The following is a 13,810-nucleotide window of genomic DNA, read 5'->3' as shown; positions in this document are numbered from 1 at the left end:
ATAAAAGGGGTGATGATTTACACAACTACTGAATCTGTTAGTTGAAGTAAGATTAATTGAAGATTTTCACAGGGGTTTCAACATGGTGAAAAACTGTTAGATTCTTCAGACATTTCTTGAATAAGGTGCATTGAGGGTTCCTTGCAGCATAAAGGGCCAGCACCAGGACTACTGAAAGAGGAGCCTTTGGGAAGCTCAGTGAAAGGGCTTATTTCCTTAAAGCAAAAGCTGCTTTGACTCTTGAGCTCAAGCTCCCCCACTGCCCACAGCTCTTCTGCTGCACCCTGGTGAGGGTTGGTGGTAGCCAGGCAGCACAAATGTCTGAGCTCCACTGGCTCTCAGAGGCTGCAAGGGCTCACCTAAGGCCAAGGAGATCCAAGGCACAGCAGATACATGCAGTAATTTTTGTGCTGTGCATATGGGAAAATATCATGGAATCACAGAATTGGCTTAGTTGTAAAAACCAAGTCTGGGGCTGAACCACGTCCCTCAGCACCACATCTCTGCCTCTTTGAAATGCTGACAGGGATTCAACCAACTCCCTGGAGAGCCTGTTCCAGTCTTTGAGAACCCTTTCAGGAAAAAAAATTCTTCTAATATCCAGCCTAAACCTTCCCTGGTGCAACTTGAAGCCATTTCTTCTCATCCTATCACTTGTAATTAAGTAGAACTTTAAGGACAAGAAAGTCTCCCCTCTGCCTCTTTCTCTCCAGGCTGAACAATCCCAGTTCCTTCAGGCATTCCTCACCAGATCTGTTCTCCAGACCCATCACCAGCTTTGTTGCCCTTCTTTGGACCTGCTCCAACACCTCAATATCTTTCCAGTAGTGAAGGCCCCAAAACTGAATGCAATGCTCAAGGTGTGGCCTCACAATGCTGATTACAGGGGGACAATCACTTCCCTGGTCCTGATGGTCACACTTTTCCTGATACAGGCCAGGATGCTATTGACCTTCATGGCTGCTACCTGGGCACACACTGGCTCATGTTCAGCTGTCTGTCAATCAACAACCCCAGGTCTTTCTCTGTTGGGCATCTTTTCAGCCACTCTGCCCCATTATCTTTCAAATTAGGTGGGGGTTTGTCTTGTGGCTTGCTTTTTAGTGGATTGTTTTGTTTTCTTTCTAAATAAATGCTCTGAAATGTCCACTGACCAGGTTTTAGTCTTTTCCTGAAAGTGTCACTATGTAAGACAGAAGGACCTGAGATAGAGACATGGGTTATATTCCTGACATTGTGCTGCAGTCCAAGATCTGGGAGGACTGGCATAGCAAGGAGTGACTTTGGCCCAGTTCAGAGCTGAAGAATGAGTTGAAGCAACATGTCAGCTGTCAGTGAACCAAGTCAAAGAGGAGGTCCTTTCCTGCACCAGAGGAGGAGACTCTGCCTGCACAGCTCCCAGAAGAGAGATGGAGCAAAGGGTGCAGGTAGAAATGACTGTAGTTGGTCAGTACACACAGAACAGATGGTATTTCAGGAATAAGAGACATTTCATTTTTAATCAATGCCAGATTCCCAATGAGAAAAGTGGAAGAGTGTTATCTTGGCTTCTCCCAACAGTGTCACTAGGGCACCAGTGAATCTGAGACCCTCTCTCCTGCTCTGCCTGACTGCAGTCCTAAATGTACTTACAGCTTTAGATGTAGCTTTTTATTGGATAAATGAGAAAATGGGTAAAAATGCAAGGAAGAATAAGACAAGAGGTGCTGGGACAGCCTGTCTCTTCCTGATATCTTGGGGATTGATACCACCAGTCATTTTGCACTGCAGCTTTCCAGACACCCCAAGGCAGGGTATTTTTTTTTTCTGCCAGGTCTTTGATTGCAAGATTGCCATAAGACCCAAGACTGAGATCTCCCATTCTACCACACTCTTTAAACTCTCAGAAACCTTGCTCAGTCTAGATCTGTAGAAGTCCCTCTGCCTACATTTGGATAAATTAGGTGGTCATCTGCATACCCAAAGTACTTACTCCCATGAGCCCAGACTGCTGTTTCCTATTTGAATGGTAAGTAGGAGCTGCCAACCTGCTAAACCGGTGCCAAACATCCAAGCATGCAGTGTGATCATGGGATCTCTGTAGAATTGTCTAACTTTGCTAGTACTAAGCAGTCAGTAGAAAACCTAATAAGCCCTGGCAAAAACTTTATCAAGGATGATACATGTCAGCATAAAGTGTTCACTGCAAAGACTGAGAATGCTTTGCTAAACTGTTTGTATCGGTAAATCGGCTTTGGCAAGTTCTACTCAGTTTGGAATCTCCTAAAACATAGAAGATGAACATAGTGCACAAAGATCATTGCAGTTAGCAAGCAGAAAATAGCAAAAGACTTGTATTAGCAACAGTGCAGCCAGCAGGGAAGCCATCGTCCCCCCTGCTCAGCACTGGCAAGGCCACACCTCAGATACTGCATTCAGGTTTGGAATCCTGACTATAAGAAAAGCATTGAGGTGCTGGAGTGGGTCCAAAGAAGATCAACAAAGCTGGTGAAAGGTCTGGAGAGCAGGTCTTATGAGGTGCACAGTTAAAGGAACTGGGGAAAAAGAGATTCAGAGACCTTCCTCTCTACAACTACCTGAAATGAGGCTGCAGGGAGGTGGAGGTCAGTCTTTCCTCCCAACCAACAAGTGATAGCAAAAGAGGAAATGGCCTCAACACATGCCAGGGAACATTAAGGTTGGACAGCAGGAACAATTTCTTCCCCAAAAGGGTTGTCAAGCCCTGGAATGGGCCGCCCTGGGGAGCAGTGAAGTCCCCATCACTGCAGGAATTTAAACTTTGTAGATGTGATGCTGAGGGACATGGCTTAGAGGTGAACTTAGCAGTGCTAGGTTAAATGGTTGAATTTGACGATCTTAAAGGTCTTTTCCAACCCAAACAATTCTGTAAAACAAAGAAACTATACAATAAATAGACCAGGAACAAACTGAAAAGTAGAGAACTGAACTGGGAATGAGGAATAAACTGGAGTCACTCCAAAGAAAGGGCATACCTCACTCTAAGGTTTAAATTGAAGGAAGTTTCACATATTAAATGCTGGTTTGTGTACTCTCTGGATGACTTCTTCTTCAGCACCTAGTACCTGGGTGACAGAATCTTGTTTAATCGAAATTACATGTAATAGAGGGTGTGTGTATTCTCTCTAGTCACTTGTTCCTCCAGCTATATTCATGTTGCCAGCCCTTTCCTCCATGTCAAAACCCAAACTGCATTTCTCTTGGCTTGTTCTTCTTACATCATTACACGTTCTATGCAGTAAAAAGAAAGCCCTCAGTGATTCATGATTTCCTCTGTTTGACACTCAGCAGATGTCTGGATAGTTCAAACTACCCTGTTAAAAACATGGTAATTTCTGATTGTTATTCCATAGCACATAAATTTCCTATTTCCCTGACCTTTGTGATCTGTAACATGGCTTTTTGCTTTTCCTCCTGTTCTTTCTTTTTCTGCATTTGCACCTACCTGCGACTTTCAGTTGCTGCTTTACATCTTTGCTACTACCAGTGTCCAGTTCTGGGCCCCTCAGTTTAAGAAGGACATCGAAACACTTGAACGTGTCCAGAGAAGGGCAACGAGGCTGGTGAGAGGCCTTGAGCACAAGCCCTATGAGGAGAGGCTGAGGGAGCTGGGATTGTTTAGCCTGGAGAAGAGGAGGCTCAGGGGAGACCTCATTGCCCTCTACAACTATCTGAAAGGTGGTTGTAGCCAGGAAGGGGTTGGTCTCTTCTCCCAGGCAACCAGCACCAGAACAAGGGGACACAGTCTCAAGCTGCGCCAGGGGAGGTTTAGACTCGAGGTGAGGAGGAAATTCTTCACCGAGCGAGTCATTCGTCATTGGAATGTGCTGCCCAGGGAGGTGGTGGAGTCACCGTCCCTGGAGGTGTTCAAGAGGGGATTGGACGTGGCACTTGGTGCCATGGTCTAGTCATGAGGTCTGTGGTGATAGATTGGACTCGATGATCCTCGAGGTCTCTTCCAACCTTAGTTGTACTGTGATACTGTGATACCACATTCACTTCAGAAGGCAAAAAAGGCTAGTACAGCTCAGGCCACATGGTCTGAATTTTCTTGGGGTTCCTGGGGCTAATGGGCCATGCTGCAACATTTTTTGGTTGCAGTTTCTAGGGAGCAGATGTGAGTTTCTTTTTTTGTTTTGTTTGCTTGGGGTTGGTTGTTTGTTTTGGTCCTTCTTCCTTTCCTGAAATTCTATTCTCTGACTACTTTCTTCAGTGAGGGCAATGACAAATTGCCTTCCATGACACTTGTCAATCACCCATTGCTCTTCCAGTCAAGTTTCTTGTTTTGAGGCTTGAGAAAGACCAGTGTCTTGGGTTTTATATTGTATTGACAACCTACTTAGTCTTATCTGTCATTGCCAACAATAAAGATCAAATTCTTCCTCTTGTTCTTGTCTCTTTCATTTTGCAGATTACTGCAGATGAGCAACTTTAACTGTTGAAGCCTTGCTCCATCACAGCTGTGGTGGTATTACCTTCCTCTGGTGTGAACAAGGGTGTTTGCTTCAACTTTCTTTATATTTAGGTAATAGAATTCCTTCCTGTGGTGTAAATCACACTCCTGATCTTCCTTTCCTGGCTGAAGACCTGCAAGATCCTCCAGTCCCCATGCTCACGACAGCTTTGAGGATAAAATCGGTCAGAAAGGTATGATTTTCTTGGGACATTTACTCCCAAATATCTGCTGCCCTGTAGTGCAGGTAAATTCATCCAGTCCTCCTTCCTGAAGCTGAATGCTGTATATACACTTCATGTAGCTCTTATGTACAGCTTGTACTCCCAATGTGAGCACAGTTCCAGCACTGCAGGGTAAGGACCACTTGCTTATAGCAAGGCTGAATTCAACATCATTTCTCTAATTGCCTCAGTGCTTTCTCCAAGCTTTCTTGCTTTCTGTCCTTGACTTTCCTCACAAAGCAAACTCTCTATCTATTCAATGTTCATCCAATTTCACAGCCTTCTAGGCTTTGAGCAATTTTATAATCTCTTATTGTGCTAATCCCAGAACGAACAGGAAGAAAATCTCAGCTCTGATAAACCAACATCAGGGGAAAGCGCAACATTTCTTTAAGGCAGCTCTGTCCTATCTCCATCTGCTTTATTTCTGTTGCTATTTAAGCAGAGAGAAGAAAATTCAGCACGCTTAATGTTGGGGTATAGCAGCATGGATATTTTTTCCTTAGAACACCTACAGCTAATGAACACAGCTCAACAGAAATGGCAGCTTTTGAAATCTACAATGCAAACTTCTAAGCCAATGTTTCTCTGTTAAAGACACTCATTTTGAAGCAGAAAGGAGAAGAAAAGCCTGTGGTTTTTCAGAGGCCAGATTGTGTTTGTAAGGCTGGCGGTTGGAAGGACCATGTTCTGCCAGGTAAACAGCACAAATCTGATACGGAAACAACCAGTGCAGAATAAGAACATGGAAAAGCAACATATTACATTGGACACCTTCAACCATTTCCCTGACACACTAACAGCTTGTGCTGCCAGCCCAGCTGCCCTGTATAAAAAAATAGGGTGTAAGGAACACAGCCCTACCCACCACACCCCTGCAGTTGACAAGGTGAGCCTTTCTGGTGTCAAGGAGAAATTGCAGCCTTGGCCAGGATGCAGCTGGCAGTGGGATTCACCAATGTTGACTGTACAAATCTAGGTAAACTCAAGGGCAACTACTCTCACCCCAAGATGTTCTTCAGCACTTTGGGTACAAGCTCATGAGCCCAGGCTGAAGAGATAAACTGTCATGGTGGTCTCAGAGAATCACAGAATAATAGGGGCTGGAAGGGACCTCTGGAGATCACCTAGTCCAACAGCCCTGCTAAAGCAGAGTCACCTAGAGCAAGTTGCACAAGAACACATCCAGGCAGGTTTTGAAAGTCTCCAGAAAAAGAGATTCCACAACTACTCTGGGCAGCCCAGTCCAGTGCTCTGGCACCCCTAAAGGGAAGGCATTTCTCCTTATGTTTAAGTGAAACCACCTGTGTTCTAGTTTATGCCTGTTGCCCTTTGTCCTATCACTGGGTACCACTGAAAAGAGCCCAGCCTCATCATCTTTACCTCCACCCTTTTGATACTGATCAGCATTGAGAAGATCGCCTCTCAGTCTGCTCTTCTCGTGGCTAAAGAGCCCCATTTTTTTCATCCTCTCCTCAAAGAGAGATGCTCCCTTTCTCCAGTCCCTTCAGCATCTTTATGGCCCTCTGTCTCCAGTTGCTCCCCACCTCTCTTGAACTGGGGAGCCCAGAACTGGCCACAGTATTCCAGGTGCAGCCTCACCAGGGCAGAGTCAAGGGGGAGGAGAAGATCCCTGAACCTGCTGGCCACATTCTTATTAATGCACTTCAGAGTACTGTCAGCCTTCTTAGCCACAAGGGCACACTGCTGACTCATGGGGAAGCTGCCCACCAGCACTCCCAGGTCCTTCTCCACAGAGCTTTCCAGCACATCACCCCCTCACCTGTACTCGTATGTGGAGTTATTCCTCTCCAAGTGCAGGACTCTACACCTGCCCTCACTGAACTTCATGAGGTCTCACCTGAAGGAATCCTAGCACAGGCTTATTGTAGGATTCACAAGCTGGAGCCTTTGTAGGCCCCATTGCTCATATTGCATGGCAAACCACACACTAAAAATGGCTTGTCCATGTCCACAGCTGGCTGGTGAGAGAGTGCTCATGCTCCCCACGCTATCCGAAATAGCAACAAGTTGTAAATTGTTGTGTGACTGAAATTTTCATTAATTGCAGCAGATGGCCCCACCTACTCCTTTCACTCTTTGATGCAGCCCAATAAATTAACAGAGCATGACTCTTAAAACAGTGATGCCACTGCACTGTGCAGCTAAAATGGAATTATAGCTATCATTGTTTTTCACTGTTTCACATGAGAGTCCCAGTAATAACATTTAAAAAGAAGGAAGTTTCACAGAACTGTTAGGCTTGGAAGGGACCTCAAGGATCATCTAGGTCCAACCCCCCTGCCGTGGGCAGGGACACCTCACACCGCAGCAGGTTCTCACAGCCACATCCAGCCTGGCCTTCAAAACCTCCAGGGATCAGGCTTCCACCACCTCCCATGAGGAAGAGTTCCTTCCCTGAGGAAGAGTTCCTCCCAAGAGTTTACCAATCTTCATCTCTTTCCATTAAAACCTTCACACTCAAAACAGATTGCAGTCAATGATTGAATTCTTCTAAGACTTCTATTAGAAATTATATATCCTGCTAGTAACTCCAAAAGAGGTTTAACGCACACTGGGAACCAAAAGCTCTGCTGCAAGAGCCTCTTCAGCATCCCTCTTCCTTTGGAAATCACTCCTATCATTGATTCAGAAAAGGGCAAAGAAGCTCTTTCCTGCTACAGAAAGGTCCAGCAGCTGTAGCACATAGAACACTATCTGTAGTTTAAAAGAAAAAGGAGTGCAACACATGAAAGTACTTCACAGAGTAAGGCTGTGACTGCTATGAAGCTTTTAATTTTTAAATCCCCAATTTGACTTAATTCACTCTCACTCATTTGAGCAACAACCCAGTCAGGGAACACTCCACCTTTCCCCCATTACCTCCTGCAGCTTGATCTCATCTGGCTGGAGGATGCTGAGGACCCCGCTGCTCCGGATCTCAGGAAGATCTTGCCATAAATTGAACCTGGAGTTGGAGTTTCTCAGCAAACTGATCTGTGGTGGAGCTTTGCTTTCAGGTGTACTTGTAGGTTCTGCTTCAGTTGGGGTTTCCTCGCTGGGTGAGCTCTCCTCAGGGTCTGTCTGTGAGTCCTGCAGTCGTCTGGTTTCAATCTCCTGGCGTGTAGATTTGTCTCGATATTCCTGATACAAGAGCCCTAGGAGGCAACACAACAGGTCTGAGAGAGAGGTTACAGGTGACCAAAAAAGTAGAAATGTCTTGTGGGAGAGGATATTTGTTTTGCCTTGGTTTACCTCAGCAAAGGTGAGAGAGATCCCTTTTGTGCTGAGCGAAAAAGCTAATTATGGCATTCCTATTTCAGCCAGAAATAGAAACTATAAATGGAAGGCCATTTCTAAATCCAAAGTGTTGTCAACAATCTGCTCTCACAAAACATTTAGTAACACAGTCAGATGAATCTGTGATCCATCAGAAGAGGTAAAAGAAGTGGTCTGATATCTGCCAGGCTTTTGAATGTTTCCTTTAATCTTTGATTTTCTCTTCAATATTAATATGTTACAAGTTATATAGATTGGTAGGTATGTGTAAGAGTGTTGAAACTGCAATTTGATGGCCATAAAAATTGTGAAGGAGGAAACACTGAGCTGCTAAGGCACTGGCCAGGTGAAGCACTGGGACAACAACCTAAGGTTACTAGTTTTGGTATTGACTTTGTGGTTAGCCTCATTGCTTAATTTCCTTCTGTTTCTATGATGATTGAAGAGATAAAAATAACATTCAAGAGGTATCTGAACACCACAGTACTAAGGAAAAGGCTCTCAATTCCCACCATTTTGCAGCACATCAATCACACAAACTGTCTCCTCAGTTTCAATCACTAACTTCAGAAGCAGACAAAATTGCACAGGATTTACCCCCACCCCCTGATTTCAAATGACAGCACACAAAAAGAGCAGGAATCCTGAAAATCCTTGGCCATCTTTAGAAGACTCTTTGTCTCTCCTAGGGCTTTCTAACTGTCCCATTTCTCTTTCTGAGCCATCTGTAGGTCCCAGAATATTAATTGCTTGAATGTAAAATATAATTTAGAAAAGACAAGAGAGCATGAGCCTGTTCTGAGTCACTTTCTTCACTTACTCAAATTGAAGGGGCACAGTTTGCATTCATTATCTACCTTGGTTTGTGCTTGAATTGTAAAGTGTAACATTAATGAATGAAAAGTCTTTGGTGTTAAAAAAAACCCAAACCAACCTCTACACAGTTTATTTTGTCTGAATTATTAGAGGTTAAAATCTCTCTGGTCACATGCATTCACTATATTGGATCTCAGAAGCAGATTCTATGTGTAATAAGGTGAGACAACTGGGTCAGGCATTTTTCTAGGGAGGGCAAAAATGTAGATGTTACTGTCTATGAAATCTCCACTACAGTTTTCATGAGGTTCTGTACTACTAGAAATGTGCTGGGGAGAAGTGCAGGCACAAGGACAGTGCTACCACATGATGCAAGTGTATCCTGTTCTCCCTGGAAAGATGTTCAGCAGCAGATTAAAATAGCAATGAGGGTAGCTGTGCCTAGGAAACTGTACAGTCTCCTGTTAGCTTCCTACACAACAACCAAAGAGAGGAGACTTCCCTTGAAGTTCTACAGGCTGCTGCTACTTATATAACTTCTCTCTGCATCAACTAGGCTTGCATGGCTTTCCGAAGCATTTCAGCCTGTTCTTCAGCACCAGTGAGGGTGCTGAGGATGTAGCAGGGTGAGAAGGCTCCTTCAGGAATGGTGCAGAGGGCCTGCTAGATGGGAGCTGCTTTCAGTCGTACTGAAAGCTCAGCATGTGCCTGAGGGCTCTGGTGCAGTAGGACAGACTGGGAAGTAACGCCCTGCAGCACTACGGATGGCACTTGCGGGAAAACAGGCTGGGAAACTGAAGCATAACCTCTCTCTTTTACTTGTGTTGGAGGTAATTATACTTGCAGTGTCTGATTGTACAACCATGTTGTGCTGGTGAGTCTGCCCTGCAAATCAGAGACAGTTAAGGGTATTTTATGTAGGGGGGTTTAGCATCCCTTATGCAGATCGAGAGAGCATCCCTTTTAAAAAGGTCCTCAGGACAAGCTTCCCCCATGCTTTTAAGGAAATAAAATCCAGGTGATGCAACTGGATTTTGTTCACAAACAGACAAAATCTATGGAGCCTTCCACAACAGGCAAAGGCAAATATGCCATGGGGGGGAGGTCTGACTGACTAAAGGCATCTATCATCAGAATTCACTTGGAAATGACAGCAAGGTAACTCATTTTAAAGAAGGGGGCTGAAGAGAGACCAGCTGAAGCTCCACCACAGACAGCAGTTTGGGGAGGAAGCAGAAAGGTGGCATCAGAAGAAAGACAAAAGAGAGGTAGATGTTTAGGCAGAAGAAGGGTGGGAGAAAACAGAGAGGGTTGTGCTAGCAGTGACAAAAGATGACTTTCTTATTGTGGTATGTAAGGTCCATCTGTATGTCAGTAAAGAGGTTATAGTTGGTAGAGGAAAGGCTTAGATGAGAGAGAGGCAGAGAAGCCATGGAAAAGCCTGCTCCAGGTGAAGCAGGATATGGTCACAACACAAGTCAAGTGGTGTAACAGATGCAAGGTTGGCAGACAGAGTTTTGACAGAAGAAAGACAAGCAATACATCTGGGAACTGACTGGATGTGTAGAAAGAAGCTGAGATCAGTATTCAGGTGTGACCCAGAGATATGTTGATTTAGTAAATGCTTACATTTAGAAAGTAACCCACCACAAAAGTACAAAATGTCAGAGACCTGTATGAGCTCCGTTCATTGCTTTATGTCCCAACTATCCCTACTGTGACCCGGCTAAAGGTTAATTGTGTGGGCAGAGCATAGGTTTGGTGTTGCGCATTGACTTCAATGGTTAAGACTTATCTTCCTAAGGGGTATATACACTGTTTGTAGAGTACATAATAGATTTTTCCCTTTGTGTTTATTCCATTTAATTTGCTGTCATAGATTTCCTTCCCAGCTCTCTCAAGACCTGGGAGGAGAATTGAAAAACTAGTTACTAATTGTGGAAAATGCTTGCCTTAGAGAGTTCACAGTGCTTTTAAAGCAAATGTTATTATAATGAAAGCCATCTAAAATCTCTGGAGGTCCAGAGACAGTTTCTGTGAAATTCTCTGCTCCAGTTTCAGGCAAAAAAATCATTAATGCCTGAACAACAGAAGGGATGGAAGGGAAAAAGTGTGTTCCAGCCATTTGAAATGACCTCTTCTGTTGAGGATTAGCAAAGTATCTCCGGTTGTCAAAAACCTGTCTCCTCCATCAAGGTGCAACAGCCCTTCTTGCAGCTGCAGTGACACATGCAGAGCTAGTGCATGGCTTCCCTCTGATATACAGCATATAAAAATATATATTAACATAGCCACTGGGTTGCTCTGAAGTCCTGATGGTTGAGTATTTTTATCACGCCTCCTAGCAGTGCAGTGCCAGTAAACCGACAATGTATTGACACATCTGCCTTGGGAGATTAGTACCTACACAGCCAAAAGCAAGTAGCCGATCTGGCAATATCCAAGCAAATTGTTCACCACTTTTCTCCAGAAGGCCCTGAACTTAGCTGTTTTGTCTGACAGATGCTGGCAGGCTCCTGGTTTCCCACTGGCCTCTTTTCCCTGCACTGTCCCAGTGTCATCATATGCTCCAAGAATCAGCCCTGCCTGCCACAACCTGACATCAAATTGCAGCCACTCTCCAAGTGACAGCGCGAGAAGCCTCCTCATTCCTGCCAGGTAAGATGTTCACCTTGCCGTTCCTGAGAGTTACTTATCTGATTTTCCCATGCCAAGTCCTACATTCCTGTTCTCTAGACTCAAGTACCTTGCAGTTTCATTTCCTGACACTGAACTATTGAAAAATGAAGCTTCTCTCTCCCTCCCCCCCAAAAAAACCCACCCCAAAACCAAACCAAAAAACCCAGCCTCGGGATAGGATTTAACTCTGCAGTTGCCCAAATCTCTCTGAGGAATGTCACAACTCAGATGTGGGGAAACCAAGTAACCAGTGGTGAAAAGGCCTCTCCACATGCCACCCTCATCCCCCCTCCTCACCCACCCCCACCCCCCCTTAAAAAAATTAAATGTCACAAGAGCAAGAGCACAACAGGCTCTGTCTTCTACAGCTACCTAGATAACTCTGCCTTCCCAAAGAGACCACAAATGATAAAATAGCTATTTGGTGTTGCCTTTGCCATGGAGAAGCAAGTTGTTGTGCACACATGCTGATTCTGGTGCATGCACCTAACATCCAGTGCCTTAGCCTTGAGCCTTTTTGAGTATTGAAAATCAGATTTCTGCAGAAAGTTGGCTGTAGCCTTAACGATTAACTGCTTCGTAACTACAGGGACTAATCGTTCTTTATCGATGAAGGTAAAGCTGCTCACTGACGGCCTTAAATCTCCTGCCAGGCAGCGTGCAAACCTAATGCCCTTAAAGACAGCAAACTCCACCGCTAAGGCCAGGGGGTTAATGTTTTACACCGGCAGCGAGAGGTTTTTCCCGGAAAGGACAGTTGGGTCCCGTAGCACAACCGCCTTACCCCTGCCCGAGGCTCCCTCCTGCCACGTACCGCTTAGTTGAGACCTGGGTTTCATTCACTAAACGCCGCGGGTCTGGGGGTGTGGAAGGCGGGCAGACGTCCCCGTGTGGAGGGGCCCGTCCCGCACACCTGGGGGCTGCCGTGCCGCTGCCAGCGCGGGCAGCGGCACAGCGGAGTTGTGGGGAAGCGCAGCCGCCGAACAGCCCGGCGGACCCTCCCGCCAGGACGGAACGAGGCTGGGCACGGCTCCTTACCGATGTGCTCGATTAGGTTCCTCCAGGAGTCGGCCGTCATGGGGTGGGCTGGCGGCGGTGCCGTGGCGGTGGTGGGGTTCTCCTCAGCGGCAGCCGGGGGCTCCCTGTGGGAGGCGGGGGCACCCTCAGCGGCGGTAGCGGGCTGGCGGCGGGCCGGCCCCCTCCGCCCCGGACGCGGCCCCTCGCGCCCACCCTTGGTCTCCCCCCGCTCACCTGCTGGGATGTCCCGCCGAGCCGTCCTGGTCGAGGGCGCAGGCGGCGCTGAGAGCCGCAGCCAGCAGCTCCATGGCCGGCGGCGGCAGGCGGCTGCCGAGCAGCTCCGGCGGCAGCTCCGGCGGCAGCGGCGCGGAGTTGGGGGAGCCCGGGCGGTTGCCACGGTAACGGGGGTAGGAAGGCAGCAGCCTGCGAGGGAGGGAGAGGGGAGCTGCGGCCGCCCCTGAGGCGCCCTCTAAACCCCTCGAGACTCTGAGCCCCCAAACCCCCTCAGAGCCTCTCCTCAGACACACGCTCCCCCCACCCCCCAGGCATCCTCATGCACTCTTCCCCCGAAATCTCTAGAGAGCCCCTCAAGCCTTCCCTCAGACCCGTCTCAGAGACCTCTCCAAATTGGCTCAGAGCTTCTCCTCGAGCACCACAACCCACTCAGAGCTCTGTGGCTCCTTGCAGCCCCTCTCTGTGTTCCCGCATCAACTCCGAGGCCCCATAGAGCTCCTCCAAATCCCCACGGACCCCCTCGCGAGACCCCTCAGAGCCCGTTTGAGTTCCACAACCCCGCACCCTCCGAACCACTTGGAGACCCCCAAACTCAGCTCTCAGAGCTCCCACCGGACCCCAGTGTCCCCCGATAGCCCGTCGGAGCCTCCCGATAGACCTCAGAGCCTCCAAAATGCTTTCGCAGCTCCCCTCCCCCCAAATTCCTCTCTCGCAGTCCCCAACCCCTTGCAGCTCCCACCTGGTGCCCGGCACCCCTGCCCGCAGAGACCTCCTCAGTCCCCCAGCTCCGCTCCAGCGCAGGTCCCTCCTCCACCGGGAGGCTGACTCCCTCCTCCCCAAGGGCCCCCTCAAAAAACAGCAATACCTGCCCCAGGCCCACCCCTCTTATTCCCCCCCTTCACAGGCACCCCTACCTCCATGCCCCCTATTCTCCTGCAGAGAGGCTCCTTCCTCAGGTGCAGGGAAGCCCCTTTTCCATTCCTCCCTCGCTCCTCAGCAAGACACCCGCCCCCGGCAAGCACTCCCACACCCCATCCCACGCAGCAGCCTGGCCCACAGCCCCTCTTCTCCATGCACACACCCCCTCTTC

The 13,810-nt window shown here is 47.5% G+C and overlaps 1 protein-coding gene across 4 annotated transcripts in view; it reads right to left on the bottom strand.

Moving 5' to 3' along the window:
* Positions 1-13,810, bottom strand: part of NGEF (neuronal guanine nucleotide exchange factor) — a 55,909-nt gene that overhangs the window by 16,476 nt on the left and 25,623 nt on the right. For 3 of the 4 annotated variants that reach the window (XM_068145327.1, XM_068145328.1, XM_068145330.1), the window contains 3 exons: positions 12,721-12,909; positions 12,508-12,611; positions 7,579-7,853 (listed from right to left, as the gene is read on the bottom strand). In XM_068145327.1, the coding sequence (XP_068001428.1) occupies positions 7,579-7,853; positions 12,508-12,611; positions 12,721-12,909 (568 nt within the window). Of the gene's footprint in view, positions 1-7,578; positions 7,854-12,507; positions 12,612-12,720; positions 12,910-13,634; positions 13,718-13,810 lie in introns of those variants that run through there. The other variant, XM_068145329.1, reaches the window with a different exon arrangement.

Source organism: Melanerpes formicivorus, unplaced genomic scaffold (genome assembly GCF_026170545.1).
Source record: "Melanerpes formicivorus ecotype bairdi unplaced genomic scaffold, bMelFor1.0.p_v2 SCAF_12, whole genome shotgun sequence".
Lineage (NCBI taxonomy): Eukaryota > Metazoa > Chordata > Aves > Piciformes > Picidae > Melanerpes > Melanerpes formicivorus.
The sequence above is the reverse complement of the archived record's forward strand: the minus strand, read 5'-3'. Positions and strand labels throughout refer to the sequence as shown.